The following is a 15,220-nucleotide window of genomic DNA, read 5'->3' as shown; positions in this document are numbered from 1 at the left end:
ATTTTGTCTGTAGCCTGTCGAATAAAGTTGGTCAGCATGCTGTTGGTAGAGCGGAGTAAGTCTTCAGGAAGGCGATGAGGGAGGAAATGGTTGTATAAAAGTTTATATTGGCTCTGCTGGGTTAGTTTGAGTGAGTTTGGGCTTTGTAGAAAGTACGCCTGGTGCACCGACAGCTCAGACGCTTCCAAGTCTTGATTAAAGGTCACCGTAGTGTTGCCGTATTTGAAGCCTGAATGATATACATTATAATAATGTACACTACAAAGCTGAGTCTGGCACCTGCAAATAGACTGTTGAGTGTCTACTTCTTTGGGGTTGGAGCCTCAAGGGGTGGTGGCGGGGTGTTAAGGGCTATGAATAGGAGGAATGGTGAAAGGGAGAAGGAGGGGAGGAGTGGGGAAGAAACTGAACGGGGCTGACTGACAGCTCTATCGGCACAAGTCTGAAAAAGGAAAGAGAGCGAGAAAGATGAAGAAAATAGGAAGAGAGAGGGAACGCCGGGAGGGGGATGGAGGAGGTTGCCAAACTTGATTGGTCCGGGAGGAGACAGTAAACGGTTGCGGGTCAGCTGGAGGCAGGCCGTGCTGGCGGTGGGCGAGTTGTAACTGTGGTAATGAGCTCAATACGGTGCGGATTAAAAAAAAAAAAAACAGTCATGTTTGGAAGGTTACCCAGGCAACACACACGCCAAGAAGAGGAGAGACCAGGCGGAACAAAAAGAGTCGGGTGTCTCTTAAATTTAGAAATATACATTCAGCAGCAATATTGGACTACAGGCGTAGTCAAAACATCAGTGTTAAAATCCACAGTTGTGATTTGTTTCTGTTGTGCTTGTTTTAGTTTTTAAAGTGAATGTTGTGCTCTTACTTCCTCCAGTTTTTGTCATTATACTTGATATTTTTAATTAGTTGTCAAGCTAAATCTTCCACTTGGTTTAATTCATCATTGACTGTACCTCATTGTGTTTAATTAATTTAGTCCGTGGTTCGTCAACTTGCCTGCTTTGCAATCAAGTGCTACTCTACTCTTTGCTCCAATTCAGACCAGCGTTAATGTCATATGGAGCGTGTGATGGGTGGATTTTACAGTCTCAAAGCCATTCAGATAAAAGGTTTTCCTGAAACATGTGCTCCCTCTTCACCGTAATTGCCTCAACATCAAGACCCCAGAACCTCTGACATTGACTGGTTTTTAACCCTCTGTGATGAAGACAAAAGCATTTAGAGAAGCACAATCCAGCACAATACAAATGGAGTCTCATAAAAGAGGAAAAAAAGTCTTATAATGCTGCTCCAAGAGGCAGCAGTCCAGTATCAAACCAGCAGGCGCACCGGCCAAACCTATTTCAATCTTGACTAAACAAAGCAAAGACAGCTCCTTATTGCATTTGCCACAAGAACTTTCAAGTAGACCAAAAGTAGACCAACCACAGGGAATATTTGCAAATTATGACCCAGGTCTGCTGTTAATCTGTATTTTGGATCAGTCTACCTCTATTGATGCTGTCCTGGTCCATTTTCCAAAACCCTAACTCTACTGTGCATTAGTTTTCCATCAGTCTCCTCCCATTTACCAGCCACATTTGTACGTCTCTAACTACTTAAGATGTTTATGAATTATACTCTGTAGCAGAACTAAGAAAAGTATCGCAAAGCAGTCATGTATAGCACCATTTTAAGAATGATAAATTTAATCTATGTTAACTTTAAATCTTAGGAGCACTAAACTTAAACTCCCAGAGGTCCAAAAGCATCATCATGTGCAATCGCTGCTTTCGCCAAGCTATTGTTTAGCAGTACAAGCTTAAGAAGAACTTTGAGCACTTATTCTTGTCTCTGGTCTAGTTTTCCACTCCTTTTGCTCCCTCTATCTCCCTCTGTCTCTCCTCCTTTCTCTCTTTTCTTTAGTCCTTTGTTAGGCAGTTGCTTCCTGCGGTGAGCATGGCACTGCCCAGGCACATGTTCTGTGGTGGGCCTGATTACAGCCCTGCCGTAGTGCTGACATTGGCCCGCGCCGACTCCTCATCTATAAACACACACACACACACACACACACACACACACACACACACACACACACACACACACACACACACACACACACGCCGGCCCCTAAGTTCCACCAACTCTGCCAGCGGCTACCGCGGCATGACTTCACCCGGCAACCATTCCTTGCGTCAAACAAAATTCCTCTGTCACCAGAAAAAGAAGGAGAGCCGAGAGGAAGGGAGGCAGAAGAGAGGAGAGGAGGAGTGTAGATGTGTGGTAGCTGTGCAGAGGGTTCGATGTTTTCCACCACAGTTTGGGAGCGTGGTGGGGTAATTTTAGGTGGAAGGCCCCAAGGCAGGCTGCTTGTAGACGTTATTTGTCTCAGCAGTGGAGTGGCAGCAGAGAGAAGAATCAGAGAGAGTGCATGGTGGTGGGAGTTTGGGGAAGACACTGTTGATTAGCATGACCCTGAAGGGGCTATGACTAGTCTGTTAGTTTATCGCATAACCAACATCATGACTCATTTCCCTCAAATGTACTGTAAATTAAAAAAAAAAGTAGTGCCCCATTTTTGGGGGCTGTGCTGGACTTCCCGCTTTGCTAACTCAACCCTGCAATTAGTTTTATTGTCATTACCATGAAAGTCATCCCTAGTGACCCAATTTATAAGATGCCAGGCATAGACAGGGACATGATCCAGATGTTAAATAATATGGACTAAATTGGAATTTAAAACTTAGAAGCATTTTGGCAGCTTGCGTCACATTTCTCAAACTTCAGCAAATGCTGCAGCCGAATCCTGATTATTTGCAGCTTGTTTTGAATAGTGTTTTATTTTTCTTCTCATGTTGCAGGAGCGACTGCACTATGAGACACTGGGCCAGCACCTGGGGAAGCTCGGGGACGATGCTGGGAAGATGGTCCATCGAGTCATTGACCTGACGAGACCAGAAGATCTGGATGGTAAGCACATTTTCTGTGCCAAAAGGGCTTCTTCAGTTTTGAAAGAGGAATAAGTTCCTCTTTCAGAGCTAGTTGCCTACAATATAGCTCTTAGAATTACTATGCCCTGTATGTCTGGCAATCTTCACAAACTTATTCTTCTTACAGGTTTCCTCTTCTTCAACCACTCCTCTCATGGTTTGTTACATTTGTTTTGCTTTCTTTTCTGACTGCTCATTTTGGGTTGCTATAATCTTATTTTAGAAATGTATGCAGATGCACGAAAGACGAGATAAAGTGAAGGGCTAGAGGGGCTGAAAGGAACGAGTAGCTGTTTCTCAGAAGCAGAGTCTCAGAAGCAGTCACATCCTGTTCTAACTAAATTGATACCAGTGACCCTTAACTCTGTGGGCCCCACACAAAAGAGGCCCTACTTCTGGTGGTCTGCCATCTCAGAGAATCCACCATAAAGAAGAATGCATCTCCCAGAAAGCCAGAACATGCAGGTATTCAGAGAATACAAATGTTTATTGTGCTCCTAAGGAAGCAACATTTAAGGACACCCCAAAACAGCTAAATAGAGTGTTATATGTTAACATTATACACTCTGTAAAAAAATGACGCTCGTATTATTACTGCAAATACATGTCAAGTGGCTGAATCTGCCTTTTTTTCCACAATGAGTGTTTGTGACATGAAATCCCACCCAGTACAAGTATGCAAACAAAAGCATGCAATGACAGGCAACAAGTCCGTTAAAGGGATAGTTCAGATGTTTTTCTAGTGGGATTGTATGAGTTACCAGTAGTGTAGTACAGTAAATACCAGTCAGCACATCAAACACACTAAAGCTAAGTAATGCTCTGAGCTGGAAGGGTCAGCAACATAGGTATTTTAGCCCGCAGTGTAATGTAACAATATTTTATGGTATTTTCCTTTGAGTTTTTATAATTTTGTAAACTTTAACTTAATCTGTTACATTTCCTAAATATGAAAACCGGAGGCAGAGCATGTGAGCGGAGTGGAGCGCACGGAGTTGTACGTTCTGCCCACTCGCCCGCTCAGAGGAGATGCAGGCCGCTTCGCTAATTATTGCTCCACCCTTCAATCAGATTTCACCCGCTCCACTCAAATCGCTCAGCACTTGATCCAGAAGAAGAAAATAAAAACATCTGCCTTGTATTTTAATTTTAGCTTGTTTGACTTGTGAGAGCGCAGGTGGTCCCTCATCCTCCTCTTCCTCATGTTCAGCACTGCCACTGCTTCTGGCACCCGCGGTCACCTCACTTTCCTCTTCCTCACTGCCAGGGAGGAGGTTAAATGCTTTTATCATGTTGCTGTCAGTCACAATCCAAATCACATGCCATTGCATGTCCAGTTTTTCAGTAAACTTTTGTACCTTTGGCAAATGCGATTCCAGATTGAATCTTTTCCGACTGAAACAATGTCTTGTGCGAAAGCACTTTCATCTGTTACTTTTACAGGAATAGTACACCTGTATGTATGACTTCTCAGCTTACTTTTTAATATGCGGAGCGAAATTGTGGTGGGATGGAGCGAAAGATAAGGTGATGCTCCAGCTTTTTATCAAAAGTGCTCCGCTCCGCGCTCCAGACAAAAATACTCAAGTAATATTTTAATAAGTGACTTTAACGTCTACCAGAGTATGGCTTTCAGGTACTTCATCTCTCATTGATGTTAGCCACCTAAAAGAGCATCACTTTAAGTGTATGTTACATTTAGAAAATTTTCAAAGCTTTACCTTGCCGTCAGACAGCGATTTCCAACAGGGAACTAAGGCTGTTATGTCGCTCCTTTCAAAGCAAGACTCTATTGACAAAAACATTGCTTTTTGCTCACTAAACACAGGAGCTGCTGCTCTACCACTATCTCAATCAATTACTTTTATTGTGTTATTGTGTGACTTTGGCATTTAAAAAGTTAGTTTGGATTCGGCAAAAACCAGGCATACACACAAACTAACCAACTGATTGAGGCAGCAGTAGACCAGCAGCTCTCTTGTAAGCTAAAATTTGTTTTTGTTAATGGAGTCTGGTGGCTTTAACAAGAGCATAAATGGGGAACCGAGGCCATTAATGGCTTCTCGAAACTAGGTAACTAAGTCATATTTCAAAAAGATCTGAGCTATCCCTTTAATAGCCAGTGAAGTTTACTGGAAAAATAGTTCTCAAAATTTGTAATGAATATAAGCAAAACTTCACGTACTGTGTGTTGTATGTAGTTGGCAGATACTGTTGCTTAAAATACCTTCTGTGAATGTAGTGTGAGGATTTGACTTGGTGTTAAAATCTTTTTTTCTTTCTCCCAGCCCACCTGTAACTCATAAAACACCACTGTTTACAGGCAATGAGGAGTTGAGGGAGGCTCATTGTGGTTTAGTTTAGCATCAGAGGAGTAAACACAGGAGCATAGACACTGAGATACTATCGAGCGGAAGCAAACTGACGATGGTGTGTATACTTCATGTGTGTTTGTGTGAGCATGTTGAGGGCATCCCAGCAGGACCCCCATCAGACATTTTGTTATACTTTTGTTATACATCCTCTCCCACGGATGAAGCAGTGACGAAACAAGCAGGAAGGACTCGTCTATATCAGAGCAGTAGCCTGCATTTCAAGCGTGACAGTATGTAAGATAAAAGTGTCAATGATGGGCATTCAGAAAATATCATTCCTTTGTGTCACACAGGGAGTAACATCACAGAGGCGCGAGTGTTCAGGGAGGCGCGGGGAAGGAACAGTGCTGAGCCCCACATCAAGAGGCCCATGAACGCCTTCATGGTGTGGGCCAAAGACGAGAGGAGGAAGATCCTGCAGACCTTTCCCGACATGCACAACTCCAACATCAGCAAGATCCTTGGTGAGATTTTGGGATTTCATCTTGACAGAGGGTGTTCAACACTTAACCTAAACTACCAGCATTAAAGGGACAGTTCACACCTAAAATCAAAAAAGCATATTATTCCTCTTACCTGTTGTGCTATTTATCAGTGTTGTTTTGGTGTGAGCTGCAGAGTGTTGGAGATATTGGCTGTAGAGATGTCTGCCTTCTCTTGACTTGTTATTACATTTTATTTTTCCCCCAAAAAGCGTATTGGTGTTTGTGATAAATATTCAAAAATAGGAGAAAGCAGAATTTTAAAAAATCGATGATACAAACACTCTGATGAAAATAGAATTTTCCAAATGTACCTTTTGTCATCAATTATGGGCAGATAATTGCAGCATATTTATCCCCATTTTCCTCCAGACTTTCTGTTCTGTAAGTATATTCTGGGCTGCTCTTGCCACACCTGTACTATGAACTCTATAATCAGTTTCCTATCCCAGCAAACTCATCCCTTTTTAGATGATATAAAATCTGTGCTTAAATCCATTTGAAACAACTTTTTCATTTTTCAGAAAAAAAAACTTTGTCGCTACAGAAGTGTTATTGCCTCCCTCCACTATCTTGTTCAATAAGCACATTTGTCAGTTGATGATCTTCAGTCCTGTACCTCTGTACTCTACAGTTCACAGGGTATATTACCAGCAGGCTGCGGACTATAAGAAGGACTAGTGTGCTTTTAAACCTGGAACACTTCACACACAGAGCTCCACTGTGTCAGTCTGACTGGTGTGATGGATGCATTCAGTTATAAAGTGGCCATGTTGATACTAACCGCCTCGACACAGATAGCCATTCACGCGGTGCTGAGCATAGAGGTTGTTTGCGAAATGTTCTGAAGACCTCCACTGTCCGATGCAGGGCCGTAGTGAGCTCCAGGGTTGCTGGATGTAAATTCTCTTCCTGAGCAACATTAACAAATCACTTTTTCTGTGGTGGGTCTGTGTTGCTGACTCTGAGATTAACATGGGCTCTGATGAAGAGGCATTTTGTGTTTGATGGCATGCTTCCTGCATTTATATGATGTATCATTCTTATAAAAAAAAAAAATCTCACCAAAATCTAGTTGGGTAATGTTCCCGTATTATAATGAATTATTATTGTGAAATTATTGTATTAAAATATTATTACAGTCAAATGCAAATAGTAAAATCCAGTTTGTAGGAATCATCAAAAATTGTTTTCCAGTAATACACAACTGTGTATGTGTGTATGACTATATGTGTACAATGCATGCCTCTCCAAAGTAATAACACAGCTGGACTTTGGGGAGTGGGTGGCAGGCTTGAAAAAGCTCCTTTCTGTTTCCTGTGTAACAAAAGCACAAGACTAGTTTGTGATAAACCTTGATAAACAGAGAAGCGAGGCAGAGTGTGTATAGTCAGTTGTCAGAGTGCTTCGCAGATGTGCTGCGTTCCTGCAGTAATGGCCCTGTCCACTTGTTCAGAAGGTCCTCTTACCGGGGAAAATAAAAAGTACACAATGTATCATTCTTCCTGAGCCAAGAGGGAGCAGAGTGTAATCCACTCCTGATTTTAAACAGCCTCCTCGCTAAAATACTTGATGTTGTCTGTTCACATGACAACATGCAACCTTAGGAAACCACCAGAAACGCTGACGTTTTTATGTATAAACCAAGGCTCTGTGACCCTGTTAAATGATTGATGTAATGTGCAGCTGAGGTGACAGTATGTTAGCATCATTTGATCACTGATTCAGTGCTCATTACATAAATTTGATCACATACTATGTGTTCAAACACTATTACTGAAACAATTTATAAAAGCATGTCAAAACCTTTTTCATCAGTCTCTTAAATCCTTAAAGGTAAGGAAATTAAAGTTTTGTCACTTCCTAAAATTCCTATTGTGTCTCTCCATAAACTCTGTAATGCTGAATTTTTAAAAGAGTGCTACACATGATTTGTTGGTATCTGTTTGTAAATAGTATAGTCAGTAAAAATGATTATCGCAAATTCTGTAGCTTCCACTTAGATATATGTTGTTTTCGGTCTGGAGCTTGGTCATTACCTTCTCATAAAGTACTGACCTCAACTGTGTGCTGCATCCACAAACATCTGTAACATAGCAAAAAATAGGTTACTTTTGTGTGAGACTATACATTGTTTTTAAGAAAATCCTGTATACATTCAAGATGTATACAGAGAGAGATGTGTGAGGAGATATGTATTATGACAAAGCTAAGTGAAACTTAGGGCAAAGGAAAACAAAAGACAACAATAAATCTCAATCATTTTCTCTAGGCTCTCGCTGGAAATCCATGACCAATCAGGAGAAGCAGCCATACTATGAGGAGCAGGCCCGCCTGAGCAAGATCCATTTGGAGAAATATCCCAACTACAAGTACAAACCGCGGCCCAAGAGAACCTGCATCATTGACGGCAAGAAGCTGCGCATCGGAGAGTACAAGCAGATGATGCGGTCACGGCGTCAGGAGATGAGGCAGTTCTTTGTTGGGTGAGTGCCAGTGTCAGTCCAAATGGCAACGTCCGCACCTAAAAAATAAAGTCAGTACACAAGTGCTAAAAACTGCAGTTCCTCTAAAGGCCACTAGAGGCTGGCTCCTAGAATGAGTCAATCCCCATAGACACCCGTGTCAAAATGGCCAACTTAACATTAGAAATAAACATGTTTATAACATGGTACAAAAACTTTTATGGTCTTCGTAGTAGGGCTGGGCAACAAATTATTATTGACATCATCTTTTGAGACTAGATATCATCTTAGAGTGAGGATATCGTAATATTGTAAGAATTGTATTTTCCTTTTTTTAACGGCAGTGTTACAGTTGTTTTATATACAGTATACTACATCAAATTATATTATGCATTATTTTGGTCACTTCTGCCTCCAAAAATCCAAGATGGTGACAGCCAAAATGCCAACTTTGAGTTTTCAAAACCAGAGTCCAAAAGCCAATGGTTGTTGTCACAGTGGCTACATCCATCATTTTCATACAGTCAGTGGTGTCAACAGAAAGGTTCACCCTAAACATCAGTTTGCTTTCTGTCAACGGTAAGTTCCCCCTGGGTGATATGATGAATGCACAATGTCTCATATACAGTTTGCAATCAACCTCTATAGCATGATTTTTTTTTTACTACGAGGTATCATTTCAAAGAAATAGCTTGTTCCACACATTTTTTTTCCATCACAAGCCTTGGATCATGCATATGCTTTCTGTCTCTCTAACACTGACTAATTTTCTGTTGCAGCTGCATGCTTTTAGTTTAAACATCCCATCATACTTGCCACCTCAGCCTCAGTGTGGGTATTTATTTAAAATTTAATGTTATTCATGAAGACATTCTGGGGGCATATCAGTCAGGTTTTATTTTTTGATTATGTTTTTTCGTAGCACTTGTGTCACAGTATGAATATAAAAGAAATACACTCACCAGAGGTTTGTGGGGTGACTACCGAGGTTTATGGACCATTCATGAAAGGTTTCTTCTTGGAGCCTTCTGGTTGTATCTGCAAAACCTTTTAAACATTTGCTGAAGAGCATTATATTTAGTGTAGTCGGTGCAGAGAGGGGAAAAACAGTGGCATTGTCTTAATAGGAACCAGCCATGAATGTGTTTAAAGCCATCACAGTGGCCTGTACTTGAGATGGATTTACCAGAGGCCACGGCTTTGAATAGGAGCGATTTTTAATAGCTTGTCATTTATTAAATTAGGACAATGCTGGGCGCTTGCGGGCAGTGAAATTGGACACAGACAGACATAGTGGAATATGAAATGTAAGCAGATGTTTGAGAAGGAACTAGAGCCAGGCAGACGTCACGGGCTGAATGCCACATTTACTGTGTGTGGTCAAGTAAATGCAGAAAAACGCTTATGATTCTCTGAGCCTGGTCTTTCAATCAAAGCTAAATCAAATAGCTACTGGGAGCCAGTACACAACGAGTTTCTGGCACATTCCATAGAACTAAACCAGTGTTGTTTTAAAGTGTTTAATGTGAAAATGAGTCTGTCAGAGCATATGGTGGTAATTGTTTCAGAAGACAGAGGAGGGAAAACTGTTAGGTGAGAAAAGTGACAGCAATTTTCCTGCTTGATGTGGCTCATTTGAGGAGCCAGAGGGTCTGTTTGAGTGATGTGCGTTTACCCTCATTCCATTTATATCTTAACAGGTTATTTAGCTGATGCTGCCGTGAGCTGGCAGTGAGAACTCTGTGTTAAGACATGCCCGACCAGATGAAAAGTGTTGCTGTTTAACTTTTGTGGCCTCAGAATCAATGTTTTGTACAAAGCAGTTTGTTCAAAGGATCTGCCTGGTTTGCCTCTGCTGACGGTGTGCCCCTGTATATCAATGTTATCTGCTGCAAGGAAAATTTATTTATATAGCACCTTTCACAGACACCAGTCACAAAGTGCTCCACAAACACAAAAAATAAAAGCAAATATGTCAAAATCAAACCAAGATAAAAGACAAAGTGAGAGTAGATAAAAGCACAGGATTAAAACACTGTATGTTGCTCAAATGCCTGTCTGGGCAAGAAGGTTTTAACTGCTTTTTAAAAGACTACAGAGTCCACTGACCTCAAACTTGCTGGTAGACTATTCCAAAGTTTGGGGACTGCCACTTAGAAAGACAGATCTCCCTGAGTCTCGAAATGTGTTCTAGGATCACTTAGAAGACCCAGAGAGGTGGATCTAAGAGCTTGCTTAGTAGTGTATGGAAATACCAGGTCACTTACTGTATATATTGTGCGGCCTGGCCATGTAGGGCTCTTAAAGTGAGCAGCAGGATTTTTGAAATTGATTCTGTACTTATCAGGAAGCCAGTGCAATGAAGCTAGAACTGGAGTAATATGTGACCATTTATTGGATTGGGTAAGAAGAATTGCAGTAGTCTTAGCATGATGAGATACATGCATGTATTAGCATCTCCATGTCGTTTCTTGATACTACAGACTTAAGTTTGGCTATGTTCCTGAGATGAAAAAAGCAAGATTGGGTCAGTGTCCTAATGTATCAAAACTCATCGAATGATCAAAAAATACACCAAGATCACGCAGACTAGATTGACATGAAGTTGATAGGGTACCAAGGTTATGTTATGTTTGATTGTTGACTGGAGGATGTCAGGGGCAATAATCAATACTTCTGTGTTATCTGCATTTAACTGCCGAAAATAATTTTCCATCCAGCTCCTGATGGCAATTAAATAGTTTTCCGATATAAACAGTTTGTGGACCTCATCAGGTTTATATGAAAAATACAACTGGATGTTGTCAGCGTACAGATGATAAAAGATGTTGCTGAACTCACTGATTATCTGTACAAGAGGCAACATATACAGAAAAAATAAAATGGGCCCCAAAACCAATCCCTGAGGAATCCCACATGACAAAGTAGCAGAGTCTGACAGAAATTCCCTAACAGAGACTGACATGGTTCTATCTGAAAGATAGGAGGAGAACCACTCTAATGCCATCCCAGATATGCCCACCAGGTGCCTTAGTAATGCCAAGTCCCACAGAACAGAGTCCTGTAGGTCAGCACTGAAATCGGCGATCCTTTTGGACTGCTTGGTGGCTGAAGCTCGACAGTGGAGTGTCCTTCCCCAGCTCACATGAAAGCCGTTGAGTATCCTCTTTAAGGATTAGCAATCTTCTTGTTTGCTTTCTGGACAGGCACAGTGTCCTCATCAGGCAAAACTGGCATGATTTAAGTCCAGAAGGTCTAAAATCCACCGTAAAGCTACAGTGGCCAGTCTAGCTATCCGGCTAAAATCAAACCAGGCTAGGCTAGTGGCAGCCAAGGACTCGTAATATCAGTCATGTACTTAAAAAATCAAAAGATTCGATTACTAAGAAACAAAAACTAGGTAAAAATGCTTACTTAAAACGACAAGGCACTACAAAGAGTATCATAAAATAATGCTTTAAAGCTGAATAAAATAGTGATTGAGCCTCTGTCCAACCAAATCCAATCCCAGTAATAAAGTTCTGCTTCATACCCTATTGTTTTTTCCTTGTTTTTTCTATTCTTTCTTGTTTCTCAGCCCTCAACCACCGATGCCTCTTGGCAACAGCCCAGGTGGAGTCGGCGTTTACCCGGGTGCCATAACCATGGCAACAACAGCCACACCATCCCCACACTTGACCTCAGACTGCTCCAGCAACTCCGCAAGCCCTGAACCTGCCATCCCAGTCATCCAGAGCACGTATGGGATGAAGTCCGAGCCTGGTGGTGGAGGCAGCAATGGCAGTGGGGTGGGAGCTTTGGATCTGCCCAGCGACCCCACCAATGGTGATGATGACATGGACATGTACGAGGACTTTGAGGATGAGCCCAAGTCAGACTATAGCAGCGACCACGAGACACAGGAGGCCGTCAGTGCCAACTGAGCACGCTCAGGATGTCAGTTGTAGAAAGAGAAAAACAGAACTCCTGTTATACTCAGAGACACTTTTTAAAAACACAGTTTATTAAAGAGACCTTCAGGCAAACTTTCAGGACATGTTTCATCATGCACTGAGCATGCCCAGACAGGATTCAGACTCAGCAGACATGCTCAAAAAGTTCTTGGACAGTAACTCCATTGATGTCCGTTTGAAGACGACGGCTGACAGAAACAAATGTGACTCGAGCAAACAACCCGAACAGACATTCAGACATCCAACTGACAATGAACTTCAGTTTCCTACACTTTGACAATCTTATCAGGAGTGATAGAGGAGAGAGAGCAAGAGAAAATGAGAGAGTGGGACAAAGGACAAATGAGCGACGAACACATTGCTGTGTGGTTTGTAAAGAGCATGCATGGATTTTGAAGCATCAGGAAAAGGTCTTCAACAGCTATTTGGTCTTAAATGTGTAAGGAGTGATTTAGTTTTTATCAATATGTATTTACTTTTTTGTGTTTTTGTTTCCTTTTTGTTCTTTTCTTACTGTTTTTTTTCTTTTTCCTGACAGGTCACTGCCTGTACAAACTCTGGACTGTCGGAACTTGAAATTTGAAAAAGTTTTAATATAAATCCTAGCTATTGTAATCTTATAGTCTTACTTTTGTTTCTTACGAATACAGTGCATCTACATCTTGTTTTCTGACAAACTGCTTACATTACATTTTTTTTTATATCCCAGCTCAGGTATGATGTGCCAGCTTGTGAATGTGTTTTTTTTTGTTTGTTTTTGTTTTTTGTTTTTGTTTTCATACAAAAGAGTGGTAGGACTTTTCAGACTTTCAATGAAATAAAGGGAGTTAAATCCCTTATATCACATTATTATTATTATTATTATTATTATTATTATTATTATTATTATTATTATTATTATTATTATTATTATTATTATTATTATTATTATTATTATTATTATTAAGGTAGGTAAGTAAGCAAGTACCCAGGCATTGTACAGATTTACTTTGTAATGTGCCAAACCTACATTCACATTTACTCGGGATGTTGTAGTCTTAACTTCCAATGCTGCAAAAAAGTCTTATACAATCAGCTTTTTCTATCAGATGAGATGAGTTTCTACTCGATAATTGCTGGCTCCCCTCCTGGCCCAATCACAGGCAGAGCTCAGGGAGGTTTTCATCACACTCGCTCAGTCAAAGACACACACACACTTCGATCTGTGGCAGCCCCTCCAGATTAAAGATGTAGTGAGACGAGTTTGTTCTTCAGTTCCACTGCTTTGGTGCTTTGATGAACCACATTGCCCATAGTTCCTTGAGGCAAAACATCAGCACATTGTGATGTTAGTGCAGTAGGGTGAAACCAAATGCCAATCTTTGACATTTGAGTCTGTCCCTTTCAACCTGGCCAAAGATATAGGAGTTTTTCTGGCTTAATTTCTGCTGAGACACTTAGACTTTAAAGAGTTCTCTGTTCATTCAGCATCAGAGGAAAGGGGATGAGCAGCCCCAGAATTACCCTACTGTAGGAAAAGGTATTCTAATATTCTGGATCCCTTCACTGTATTTTGAATCGTGTTTTGAATTGGTACAAAAGTGTACAAAATGTTACTATTTTTATTAGCCAATATTTGTAAATGTCTTCTCAGCATCACATGGGAGAGATACACCAAACTTGTGTTTTAAAAAAAAGAATTTATATAGTTGCAAAATAAGAGGTCTGTTATTTCAAAAAGGGTACCTTTTTCTACATTGCATGTATATTTTGACGTAAATTATTAAGAGAAGAATGGAGGTAAAAAAGGTGCATAGTTCTCAATCTGCTTCTCAGTCAAACACCAGTCAGAGCAAAAAATTTCCACAGTCTGAACTGAGATGTTCCTCTTTCGTCTTGGTGTGGCCCAGTGGTCAGCACCATGCTGGGTGTGCACACTTTTTCCTCTCTTTTACTCCAATGTCACATTCTTTCTCCGAAGACATGTTTTGTTTTGTTTTGTTTTGTTTTTTGTCGCTTTTCACTACACTGCATTTTGATTACTTTCAACATCGGGGCGCTCTGGTGGTTTCTGGGCACTTTGTTTAGCTGTTAGCCGTTTCACACATCTTCTGACTTCCTATTTCTGACCATATCTGGCAGTTTTTACTTGGAAAAGCTTCACAAGCTGGGACTGAACATTGGTTTTTGCTTGCATCACAGTAAACAAAAAGCCTCATGCATAGACATTTCTGTTAGTGTCATACGCATCCTAAGCACTGGATATAAATTCTATGTTTTTTAAAGTATTGACTAATGTGAAGTTGTTGTTTGATTTTCAACATGATAAATTAGAACAGTCAAAAGTCACGTTTGGACTCTATAGGAAGCCTCGTACATGCCAGGCACAAGTAAAATGCCATTTCATTAGAAGCATTTCATTTATCGAAGCAAGTTTTGCTGCCGCAGCTCTCGTGGGGTCACGCCACCTCTGATCTTTTAAAACCTCATGCTCTTGTCTGTTGTGACCTGCAGAAGCGGGACATAAGTTTCCTGGTCACATACATTTTGTGATGAGTATTGTATTTGAAATTAAATTGTGCGTTTTAACATTTCATTGTATTTATTAGCCAGCTTTGGCTCTAAAAAGTGTCAGTACAACTTGGTGAGAAAGACAATCAAAAATAAATAAATAAATACAAGTTTAAGACTTGGGATTTTCCTTACAAATCTGTTACTTCATCATTGCTTTTAAAGTATTTCTTTGACTTTTGTAGAAGAATAAGTATATTGTATATTTTACAGAACTGTACATTTACAGAAAAGCATTCACACCTATTGTGTTGTGCATGTGAAAGGACTGTGCACAAGTTACAGGTAGTGCTGCATGAATTTTTATTTCCATTACGCCAAATAGCACTCTGACTTTCCAGGCATCTAATAATTTCCAACACAAGGCTTTCTGTTTCAAAAGTCAAGCTATTCCACTTGGTCTTTATATTTTGGTGGCCCATTA

The 15,220-nt window shown here is 40.7% G+C and overlaps 1 protein-coding gene across 7 annotated transcripts in view; it reads left to right on the top strand.

Moving 5' to 3' along the window:
* The window catches only part of LOC121950463 (transcription factor SOX-6-like), a 138,475-nt gene extending 123,556 nt beyond the window's left edge, over positions 1 to 14,919 (top strand). For 5 of the 7 annotated variants that reach the window (XM_042496470.2, XM_088080223.1, XM_088080224.1 and 2 more), the window contains 5 exons: positions 2,843 to 2,951; positions 3,099 to 3,128; positions 5,640 to 5,810; positions 8,101 to 8,314; positions 11,871 to 14,919. In XM_042496470.2, the coding sequence (XP_042352404.1) occupies positions 2,843 to 2,951; positions 3,099 to 3,128; positions 5,640 to 5,810; positions 8,101 to 8,314; positions 11,871 to 12,216 (870 nt within the window). In that variant the 3' untranslated portion in view covers positions 12,217 to 14,919. The remainder of the gene's footprint in view (positions 1 to 2,842; positions 2,952 to 3,098; positions 3,129 to 5,639; positions 5,811 to 8,100; positions 8,315 to 11,870) is intronic. The other 2 variants (XR_015777015.1, XM_042496471.2) reach the window with 2 other exon arrangements.
* Positions 14,920 to 15,220: the final 301 nt, after the last annotated feature.

This window comes from Plectropomus leopardus, chromosome 7 (genome assembly GCF_026936395.1).
Source record: "Plectropomus leopardus strain MGB_pleo_1.0 chromosome 7, ASM2693639v1, whole genome shotgun sequence".
NCBI classification, from domain to species: domain Eukaryota; kingdom Metazoa; phylum Chordata; class Actinopteri; order Perciformes; family Serranidae; genus Plectropomus; species Plectropomus leopardus.
This window is presented reverse-complemented; position numbering and strand designations above follow the sequence as displayed.